The sequence below is a fragment of the Astatotilapia calliptera genome, chromosome 23, assembly GCF_900246225.1.
Source record: "Astatotilapia calliptera chromosome 23, fAstCal1.2, whole genome shotgun sequence".
NCBI lineage: Eukaryota > Metazoa > Chordata > Actinopteri > Cichliformes > Cichlidae > Astatotilapia > Astatotilapia calliptera.
The window spans coordinates 9,386,819-9,398,747 of NC_039323.1; the positions used below are offsets into that span (position 1 = coordinate 9,386,819).

Sequence of the window (11,929 nt, forward strand, 5' to 3'; positions counted from 1 at the left end):
ACAGTGTACTTATAGTTTGTAGTTTCACATGTCTTTGTGCAATTATTTGTTGACTCCTGTCTTTGTCGTCCTGTCAGAGACCACCCAGATTGAGAACCCGCGGACTCAATGGCGGCAGGAGCAGGAGCACATGCTGAAGGAGTACCTTGTGGTGGCCCAGGAGGCCCTCAAAGCCAAGAAGGAGATATACCTGGTCAAGCAACAGCGACTGGAGCTGGCTCAGCAGGAAATGATGCTCTTCCACGAGCTCTCTGAGGACAATCGCTCCATCACCAGCAGTAAGACGCACAGATGTCCTTCACTCGTCTGATAGTGTACACCATATTTTGTTTTATAATAAGATGCACAAAGGAGATGAACAGAAAGGAATGAAAATGGATGCGAAAAATATGAGCCTGAAGCTCTCATGGGAACCAAACATGACCTTGGCTGACCCAGTTATCTAGTCTGGACATGTATTACTGCTGATATCCCTTTAAAGACTTTTGGGAGGGGTGCAGGTCTATAGAAAATTTTCCAAATCCTCCCTTTTAACTACCTCCACCCAATAAACCCTGACTCCTGCCAGCTGTCACACACACGGTGTCCAGGGGGCATCTGAGAGATGACACCTTAAAATCATCACGGCTAACTAACTCGAACCTGTCTGCTTTTCCTTTCTGTGTGTCCACAGCGGTCTCTGGCTCCTCCTCAAACGCGAAATACGACCCTGACCAAATCAAAATGGAAATAGCCTGTAGACGAGAGCGGGTAAGTCATTATCGCAGGAGAACAATGGGCTGCAGTGAGGGGCCCTTTTGGGCAGAGAAAGGGGCTGGGGTGTGGCCCCTACAGGATACAGTGGCTCTGGCCTGGGGCCTCAGGAGGATGAGGATGAGATCATGAAGGGGTCAAGCTGAGGTCCCTGATGGGGTTATATAGGACATTTCTCTCTGATCAGTACTATGGGCGAGGGTGTTTCTCCTGCATGAACAACATTTTAACCTGAAGTGTTGAGTAAGGTGTAATTTTGATGTTACTGAAGAAATCTGTCGACAAATCAGAGAAATTGAGTTTCTTTAAAGATTATATTGACAAATTAGGCAACGTCCATAAATAAACATATTTACAGTGATTAAAGACCAGATAACTCAGATTTCCTGGTAATCAATGAAGGTCAATATAATCTGTGTTAAATATTAGGATTAATTTATGTGACCACCATCATTACAGTAATATCAATGCAATCAATGAAATAGTTTTAGACTGATTGGAACCTCTTGTATCCACTTGTAACTCTCTATTAAGAACTTGCAGCACGGTGGTTCACACGGTAGCCGCACAGCAAGAATGTCCTGAGTTCAATTCCACCATCAGGCCGGGGTCTTTCTGTGTGGAGTTTGCATGTTCTCCCCGTGTTTGCGTGGGTTCCCTCCGGGTACTCCGGCTTCCTCCCACAGTCCAAAGACATGCAGTTAGTGGGGATAGGTTAATTGATTAATCTAAATTATTAATAGGTGTGACTCTGTGCGTGAATGTGAGCACGAATGGTTGTCTGTGTCTCTATATGTTGGCCCTGCGACAGACTGACGACCTGTCCAGGGTGTACGCCGCCTCTCGCCCAATGACAGCTGGGATAGGCTCCAGCGACCCTGGAGAGGATAAGCGGAAGCGAATGGATATTTAAAAACTAATATGACCTTAAAAGATACACGTGTTCATTTCCCTCTCCATGTTGTTCTTATTCTTGGACTCTACAAGCATAGCTTTACATGATTTACTGTTTACAGTGATCTTGGTTTATTTTATACTGGGCCTTGGTGCACCTTATCACCCACAGACAGTATAAAAGGTGGATCGAGCTACTGTCATGTCACTTTTTGTCTTTTTTTTTTTTTTTTTTTGAAGCCTCGATGAGAGTTTTCTCCATCTCCATCGTAGTTGCCGCAGACCGGATCTGATTGTGAGGGGCGGGGTCTGACCGTGAAAATGCCCATCCATTGGGTAACGACTTGTGATTGATGGGTTTTTAGACATTGAGTTTCCTTTCTATAACACAGATAATCCTCCATCTGGCCATCTGGTCGCCTTCAGAAAGAAGGCAGAAAGCTTCATCCCTGTTTATACTGTCTTTGCCATCAGCTCACACTCTGGAATGAATTGTTTAGCCCCTCCCACTTTTAAAACAGACTTTCTGCTGATTGGTTGTCTTTTAAAAACTGAGGGTTTTAACAGCATACGGGTGTAGCTGTGGGCCTGAGAGGCTCATATTAAAGCTGTTTATTCTCATTGAGCTCGTAGAGAGCCAAGAGTAGAAAAAACTTGTGGAACTGAGAATTTAGAGCGGTCTGAAGACTGAACTGTTTCTTTCACAGAGATTCCTTCTACATAGGCGGACCTCATTTGAAACAGTGGGATGTTCAATGAGCGCATGCTCTGTGGTAACTGTAATAACTCCCCTCTGTTAACATTCCCGTTGTCAGCATGTTGGGATACTGACATAAGCATTCATAAGCTCTTCTTTCTAATAGGAGTATGGCATGACCTCATCAAAAGCATCTTAACTACAGTTTGTGTAGGCTACAGGATAAGCAAAGTCTGACACTGTCCCAGATATGAACAATATTTATTGGAACAGGTTGGCAGCCTGTTTAAAGCAACATCATCTTCCTTGTAAGGATCTGAATATCGTTCTAGGTTTTACTTATGGGATGGAAATGGTATCTGTGTTGTTTATCGATTGTGGCCCTCATGAATTTGTGCACACACCGAGGAAGAAACGATTGCGAGGAGAAAAAAGGGCCCTTAAATCAGGAAGATTCTCATTAGGCAGATGTAAGATCAATGTGTTTGTACTGCATTCAGCTCGCAGCTGTAGCTGTTAGTGCAAGAAAACTTTAGTCAAAGCAGCCACAGCACTAACATTATGCCCAAAATATGTTCAAATAGGTGAATTATTAAAAAAAAAAAAGACCTTCTGTGCAGTTGAGGTTTAGGGGAAACTATCCATAGGGACCTGGTTGTTATAACAGGCTCTAAACATGTTTATTTCTGCTGTAACCTGGAGTCAGCCTCAAGTGGCCATTAGAAGAGCTGCAGTTTTTTGACTTTGTTGCTTCTGTGTTTAAAAATAATTCAACAAACATCAGATAAATTAGAATAATGCCTCTTTTTAAAAAATCTTGACTCCCTATATATTGTATTACAGGCCTTCTCCTAACCTTTGATTGTCTCTAAACTTGGTAAATTAAAATTCACGTGCCCTCTGTAACTCTGAAATTGTTCCCTTTCCCTATTTCATATTAAAATAATATTTTTAAAAATCTTTAACTGGGTCACACTTCACAGCCACCATATCAATTATAGATTTCTATTTTTCTAAACCCTCTCAAGCACAAAACGCCTCTGTGTGTGTGTGTGTGTGTGTGTGTGTGTGTGTGTGTGTGTGTGTGTGTGTGTGTGCGTGCGTGCGTGCGTGCGTGCGTGCGTGCGTGCGTGCGTGCGTGCGTGCGTGCGTGCGTGCGTGCGTGCGTGCGTGCGTGCGTGCGTGCGTGCGTGCGTGCGTGCGCGCGGTCCTCTATATAAACATAGCTGAGCATTCCTGTATGTGAATAGTCGTGACTTGGCACTTTTGGCCGGTGTCGGTGGTGAGAGAAGCCCATTGTGTGCCACGCTAACCCGGTGCTCGCTTCTGTCCGCAGCTCTCCCGACTGAAGCAGGAGCTGGCCCAGGTGAAGCAGGAGCTGCAGTATAAGGAAATGGGAGTGGAGACCCTGCAGGAGTGAGTGTTCCTCTGCCTCTGTGTGTCCCAGGCCCACCCTTCCTCCCATGGCCGCCTTTCTCCTTCCTACAACACTCGGCCTTGTTGCTCCCCACCCAGCGGCCTTTTCCCTTTTTTATTCTTTCTCACACTGTATGTTTGGTCTCATCCTTTAGGTTCCTTTAAAACCTTTTCCCTTTCCTCGCCACACTTTTATGTTGTCTATATTGTTGAACAGAGCTTTCAAATTTAAATATTATAATCTTTTAAAACAGTTTCCACTCCTCACAGTTTAGACACGATTTCGTTTACCTAAGACTGATTCAAATTTCAAAGATTTCAAGCAAAAAGGCCTTTGACTCATTTAAAAAAGAAAAAGAAGATATTTAAGTTAATAGGAATATATTGTGATTTAAAGTAACTTTTCTCTATTATTCATTGTACTTCTAGTTTTTGTTGCTTTTCACACACATTCACATGGCGTCTTCCTGTGCTGGGAACATTTCTAAGCAGCTCCAAATTTCATGTTAGAAATAGAAGCTCCACCTCTGAGAGGAGAAAAAAAGAGAGAATGTTTCAGAAAAGGCAAATGGAGGGAGTTTTTGATGGAAAAGGGGACTCCACCTCAGGAAGAGGATGCACCAGTGGAGTGCAGAGAGCCAAGGCTCAGCCTGGAGAGGAAGTTGTTCCATGGAGAAGGGGGGGTAGAGGTGGAGGGGGTGAAAAGGGGGGGGAGGTGTGGGCTTGAAAGCAGTTTCAAAAACACAGAGATATCTGGCAGCAAATTCCTCTGCACTTCCTGAGTCCTGGCAAAGAGTCCCTTATCTCTTAGATAATACACAACTCAAGTGATTCCCAGAATAGACAGGAGAATACACAGCTTGCAGAAAACGGAGACGCATCCTCTTCTTGAATTTTTTTTACGTGTGTGTATACGTGCTCATATGCATGTTTATGTCTTTGTTAGCCTTTGTGTATGTGTGTGCGCGTCCCTTTGTTCCCTCTGGGTCACCCGGTAGGGCTGAGGCCATGAGGAACCCTACGGCTGTTGTTTTGGGGTTGTTGTTTTTTTCTCCAATCTCAGCTGTTGTCAGCGATATAGCTAATTGTTCTCCACGCCATGTCGCATCAGATAAAGCAAACCAACAGTTTCTGGTGTAGAGCCCTCCTGCTCCTTAATCTTCATTGCTCGACTTAAAGAATTCAGGAGTTGGACTTAGGAGTTTTAATCTTTTGGACAGTTTGCCATACAGACGTCTCATCTGTTCTCCATCTTATCTTGATGAATTTCTCTGAATTTTTGGATGCTTCACATGCTTCCTCTGACCTGTTTCTGTAGCCAACATCACAATCAGCAGCTCTAAGAATTGAACTAAAATAAATGTAAGCATATATGATGCTGTACGGCACGGGGGAGGTGGGGCGGTTCAATACAGCCAAGCACAGAAGGGTGGGCAGTGTCCTGTTTTCTGCTAAACACATAAACCTATAAACTCCTCGGCCCTGCCAATGGGCCGGGGGGAACAAAGCAGGGCTTGTTTTGGGAGGAAGAGGCAGGGTCGGGTGGATGAACAGTACCTGCTGTTGAAGGAGAGTGAAGGAAGCGGGTTGTGGCGAGAGGGGAGGCCACGTGCCAGGTCCACTAACGGAGGAGGCACGGTCCTGTGCTCTTCCAGCTCCCCACCAACCAATCACCTACCTAACCACACACACACAGACTAGGGATACAAGATTTACTCTGCAAGCACGATGAAATGCGCAGATAGGTCATATTTGGTGTACTGTGATATGTTTTTGTTTATTTTTTAATGTCATGATCTGTAGGATAAACCCACGCAGAGATTTCACCTGCTAAATCAGGGAGAGCCCAAACAATCCCTGATTGTTGAAAGTAAACGAACGGAGCCTTTATACCAGTCTGTCACATGCAGTTTCAGTATTTCTGAACTAACCACAGTCTAAAGAAACACTTGACTCATTCATGAATACAATACAGTAAGACTTCAGATGTTCATCAGATTATTTTGTGACTTTACTCACCACTGACAAGTTTTCCCAATACAAAGCACCGTATCTTGTTGTGCAAGTGAATGAGAGATTCATTCCTAATTTTAAACTACTTTAGATACAAATAAGAAAGTAAAGGTAGGTAAGAGTCAGATTGGTGATAAATAACAGTTCAGTAGAGCCGATTAGCTCTCATTCTTAATCCTTGTGCTTCTTTTGGTAATTACTCTTATTACTTTTAGTGTCCGAAATTAAATCCATTTCAGTTTTATCCTGTCTTAAAGTCAAAGATGAACAAAGATGCTTGAAAACATTAACATAAGTTTAAACTTTTAGTTTTGACATCGACCCCTATGGAAGCCCAAAAATGACAGAAGACTCATGAATGATTATCAGAAAAAAATAATATATTTGTTTAAAAATCTTTTTATATTATTAACTAATAATGTTCAGTTTGCGGGCTTCATATATCCATCTCAACCTCACTTAGAAAATCACCGACATACATGATGCTGATATACCTTTAGTTTAGTTTATTAGGACCCACGTTAGCTACAGCCGTGCAGCAACTTTTCTCCCTGGAGGTCATAAAGGGAAACTTTACATTGTTACAGTGCAGCAAAGCTACTTAGAGACGTAGCAAATTAAAAAAGCTGTAACTCCAAAAACACACACGAGAACACAAGCTTGTTAAAACCGTCGGACCATAAAAAAACTGGTTTGTCTTGTGTTGTCTTCATAGCTCAGTTCATTAGTTGGATTGAATTTGATTTTCAGCAGATGTCTTTTCAAACATCTTTGATTTTAAGCTTTTTAAGAACATAGGAAAAATACTGAAACCATGAAGGTTTGCCCTCTGGGACCAGGGCTTTCAGAGTGTGGCCTGTGGGTTAAAGACTGCCCTTATTAACATTTTATGGGGCGTCCATGAGTGCTGACTGCACTACTATACATTTAATTAATTCACAGTTCATGTCATACTGTGATAAAGAAACAAAACACAAGAACAAGGTGGCATTTCTCTTCACATTTAACTATTCTAGTGTTACCATCACAGCAGGCTTCCCTTCATCCACCAGCTTTCTACTGCTTATCTGGGCCCTGTGCTCAGACCTCTCTCCCACCATCTCCTGCAGCTCTTTCATGGGGATATTGAGTCATTCCCAAGCCAGGAGAGGCATATAAACCCTCCAGCATGCAGTGAGTCTGCCACAGGCCCTCTTCCTGGTAAGTCCAGGAACGCCTCACATCAAATGTGCTGGGAAACCACCTCCTCCTGCTTTCAGTTTGGAGGAGTAGTGGTTCTACTCCTGAACCCTGTCTCTAATGAACATCCCAGCTGCCCTTCAGAGGAAGCTGATTTCTGCCCTTTGGTTCTTTTTTTTTTTTTTTTTTGGTCACTACCCAGAGCTCATGGCCATAGGTGAGGGTGGGAATGTAGATCGACCAGTAATTCTGAACAGCTTCCCTTTCACGCTTCGCTGGCTCTTCCTTATAAAAATCAGAGGAGTGTACACATCACTGGTGATGCCACACAAACCCATCCCCATTCTCCTGTCCTTCATAAACAAGGCCCTAAAAGCCCTCCCATCACAGGGAATTAGTCACATGGGTCTTCAGTTACCCTGACAGTTACCTTTACTGTCAATGAATGTAACAGCCACTTTAAAGTAAAAAAAAAAACCCAAACAAACTACAAAACAACAACAAAAAAAATCAAAATAAACCACATTACATGCCACTCGGTCATAATGTTTCGAGAGCCCTTGCTGTACATCAGAGCTTCATTATACTTTGCAAAAGCCAAGAGTGTCTTAGCAGATATAAAATGTGTATTTTTTACCTTCCAGGATTGACAGAAAGATGTCCTCCAGTCAGACAAACTACAAGCTGGACGAGGCTCAAGCCATCTTCAACGAACTGCGTAGCATCAAGAAGGCCATCAGCACAGGCGAGAAGGAGAGGCAGGACCTCATCCAGGTGTCTCTTTTTTCCCCTTCTTCTTTAAAGATCATGTTGACTTGCTAGCTTCAGAAGTTCTCAGTTTTTTTTTTTTTTTTTGTTGTTGACATGTTCGATACTGACCTCTAGTGTCTGTCAGCCTCTGCTACTTTGCCTCATTGTCTATTATTAAAGCACATTTCCAGACATCTGAATCACCCACCAAGTTTCAGGTTTTGTCAGCAAACCAAAATATACGACGCAGCAATAAATTGTGAATAATCGAGCGGTAACAGGATGATAATGATGACCACATTTGCAGATGCATTTCCTGGCAGCATCACGATCTATTTTTGAGCACGCAGTGGAGGCAGATGACACTTTTTGACATATTTTTTCTTTATCAAAAGAAAAATTCACACAAGGCATTTAAGAAAAAGCAAACGATCAAACGTTTATCATACAAACACGTTAAAGCACCTACTCACATAAACTAAAACGGAGGCATTTAATTTGGCTAAAAACTCCCTGTAATAATTCAGTAAAAACAAACTCTGCATGATTCACAATAAACAATTACACTGATAACAGAGAAAGTAAAAAACGGTCTCCAGACCTTTTCAGACTTGTCTTCTTTGGCCTTCAGTATTTATGTTATTCTTTCTAGTAGAAGGTTTGATGTTAACTTTTATTTTATTTTTATTTTTTACCACTCTGGCTGTGGGGGCATTTTCCAAGCTATCTTTAAGTGACCGTAACTGGTGACCACCAAAGAAATTTGAACCTTTTTTTCTTCTTCTTTCGACTGCTTCTTTTAGGGATCACAACTGCAGGTCATCTGAATCCATCTCACCTTATTCCTAACATCCTCTTCTGTCACACCAACCCTCTGCATGTACCTCCTTCACTATGTTCATGAAATTTCTGAGGTCTTCCTCTTTTCTCGCTGTCTGACAGCTCCATATTAAACATCCTTTGTCCAATATGTCCACTGTCTGAACTGTCTCAGCCTCTCTTACTTTCTCTCAGTCTACTCAACCTAATCTGTCCTTTATTATAATGATTTCTTATCCTGTCCATTCTTGTCATTCCCAATGAAAGCTTTAATATCTTCAACTCCTCCAGATGCGCTTCCTGTCTTTTCGACAGTGCCGCTGTCCATAAACCGTACATCATAGCAGGTCTCGCTAACATCTTGCAGTGAAAATCAATAGAAGCAAGACGGAGTACGCCTGTGTGAATAAGAAAGAAGCAGGCCGTTGTTCCCAAAGAACAAAAACTACTCTTGACTGTTTATTAAAATGAAGTCATATCTCTAACATATCCCGGTATAAGTTAAATAAAGATTATTTTGAACTCTGAATCATCCGAAGGTTTGAATTATTTAAGAGTATAAATATGGAGTTGGAAATGAACATAACGTGTCCTCTTTCTCACAGAGCCTGGCTAAGCTGACTGTTAACTTCCAAAGCAGCTTGTCGGTGAGCGATTCGGCCAGCGAGATGGCGAACAGCACTGGGACCGTGGGTGACAATCTGCAGCAGTACTGTGACACTGGCTGTCAGACTGACATCATGGGGGAGGTAGGAGACGCCGCTACACCTCCCTGTCTCACCCTAAATTAATAGTCAGCATCCCAGATGATGAGTGTATTACTTTATTTAACTCCCTGCATAAATTTGAAGTGACTAAAGCCAAATAATCTGATCGTATCGTGTAATCTGGTCCATTGCCTTATTTCTCTTCAGTATGTTTCCCAAGACTCCTCATATTTGGTGGACAAAGTGAAACTGAACTGGCAGTACGAGGAAGCCAAGAAAAAGTAAGTGTGCCTGGCTGTTTGTTATTCGTACTACTATGACACACCAGCAGTGGGAGGATGTGTTATGAATAGTATTTGCGCCCGGTGGACGTGGCTGCTGAGCGATGTCTGGCCGGCAGAATGAGCTGGGTGGTCACATTCTTGCCTGGCCACGCTGCTGCTGCTGACTGTGTGCTGCCTTTGTGCACACAGCCAAAGGGAGAGGACTGCCCACGGCCAGCCTCCATGTCAAACCCTGTTTCTCCGCAGGGTGATTTAATATAGACACTGTTTGGCTAAATATATCCCAGCTCACCCTATAGCGTAGACCAACTTATATGTTGGCAAAATCAACACTGGATAAAGCATGGAATTCCTTTACATTAAAAAAAAAAAAAGGGTGCTTACGAATTCAGCACAGGTTCGTCCAGTAATTTGGGCTGTAAATGTGACTCAGGCCACTTCGGTTAAATCTATGTGTTAGTTGGTCACCATATCAGGATCTCTCAAAAAAATCAAGGGAACATCTCTCACTAATTCACTGAGGACAAATGTGATGATGTGACAGCAGTCAGTGGAAATTCTCAACTGTTTGAAGGCTGGATTCAAAATCATATCAATGATTAAAGTGAAACATTGAAATCAGAAGCTAATCCAGCTGATGTCGTCATGTGTCCCAGTACTGCGTACCAACCCTACGTGCCTATATGCACTGACACGCTTACGAGGAAGCTCATTTAGGTCAATTGTATCTGTGATGCTGTTCTGGCGGATTGCGCAGCTCATGGCCATAGGAGAGGGTCGTTAAACGAGTAAATCGGTTTTGCTTTCACACTCAGGTCATGCCTTATCCAAACTATGTGTCATTATTATAAGAAAATTAAATTACAGTGGAAATTATATGACCCAGTTCACAAAAATGACAGACGGTGAGAAAATCTAGAACAAACTTCTGATGTTTGTGTTGTCTAATGATTCCTGGTCAGACAGTCTTCCAGCTATAAAGAGGTTACAGCAGCAACATCCTGAGTTATTACTTTGGCTCGATACACATTAAAAAAAAAAAAAAAAAAAAAAGATTCATGTTGCTGTTGTGACCCAGCAGCTGTAGTGCCAACCATGACATCAGGAGGGGAAGAGAGGCAGGGAGGGAGGGGGGAGACCTGTGGAAACTTGCATGCTCTGTCACTGAGTCACTCTGTCTCAAATCCATCTCACATAAACACAGTTATTTCATCCAAGCTGAGAAATCACTCTGTGAGAACCCAATTAACTCTGAGCAAACATCTGGATCGTATACACCTGTAAGAGCACTCGCTGATGCAGCAGGTAGCTCGGGCAGAAATTACAGACACTGAATGCTGTCATTATAAATCACAGCATGAAGCGTCAGCAGGGCTCAAGTGTGCAGTGTTAAGTGGAGCTGATTGTACGTGTGTTGCTATAAACACTTGTGCAGAGTAAACAGAAGCTGTACATAATGCTGCAGGTAGCATTTATTCAGCAGCCGCTCATAAAAATATTAATATGGGGCCACAGAGGTTGTGAATGTGAGTGTATGTAAACTTTAAACCACAACTATTATCATGAAGTTCTGAGTCTGAAAGACTGATTTTTTTTTTAAAATTTCTTCTTAATCATGGTATGTGAATTTAAAGTGAACGTGAAATTTACGATGTAAAAATGTAAAGGGTTTATACAGCATGTGTAATCTTTCCCGCTCCTCTCTCAGGGTGCAGAGCATACAGCACCAGCTAGCACAGCTGGACAGTGAGAGCTGGTCGGGGCGGGCCGAGGCAGACCGCGACCGGGACTTCTTGCAACTCCTGCGCGAGAAGGAGGCCCTCCTGCAGGAGATCATTCATGTCAGCAAGCAGCAGCACCTGCCGGAGAAGCTGCTGGAGCTGGAGGAGGAGCGCTCCAGGCTGGAGGAGGAGGTGCAGAGGGCACAGAGCTCCCAAAGCCAGGGAGCCAATCAGAGGTGAGAATGATGACAGTGTGCTCTCTTACTGTATTATTTGTTTATGCATCTTAAATTTGCCTGTCAGAGTGATAATTTACAGTCAGGTGCACTTTAATGTTATTTAATAAATATTGGGTTAATAAGTAACAGTTATCATCAGAACACACCAATAGCACCATATTGGATATATAATAATAAAGACACCTGAAGACTCATTCCACATTCGTAGCCCAGTTTATCCTGTAAGATTAAAACGCAGTGAGCTGTTACACAAGCCTGTCGGCTGATATGTGATGCCATACATTGAACTCTGGATTTCTTATACATCGAAGTGAATCTCCCAACAGGATCCTGCAGCAGGAGAAGAGGAATGTTCTGCTGAGACAGCTGGAGGAGGCAACACGCATCACCACCTACCTTCACTCCCAGCTGAAAAGGTGCAGCACACACTCCTAAAGTTCCTCAGTCATTGTCTGTG

General features: G+C 42.9%; 1 protein-coding gene across 1 annotated transcript in view; it reads left to right on the forward strand.

The window, feature by feature from the left end:
* The window catches only part of wwc3 (WWC family member 3), a 40,579-nt gene that overhangs the window by 19,939 nt on the left and 8,711 nt on the right, over positions 1–11,929 (forward strand). Inside the window, exons 3-10 of the mRNA XM_026157968.1 lie at positions 78–278; positions 674–750; positions 3,681–3,760; positions 7,597–7,726; positions 9,127–9,270; positions 9,436–9,509; positions 11,221–11,469; positions 11,799–11,888. Of these exons, the coding sequence (XP_026013753.1) occupies positions 78–278; positions 674–750; positions 3,681–3,760; positions 7,597–7,726; positions 9,127–9,270; positions 9,436–9,509; positions 11,221–11,469; positions 11,799–11,888 (1,045 nt within the window). The remainder of the gene's footprint in view (positions 1–77; positions 279–673; positions 751–3,680; positions 3,761–7,596; positions 7,727–9,126; positions 9,271–9,435; positions 9,510–11,220; positions 11,470–11,798; positions 11,889–11,929) is intronic.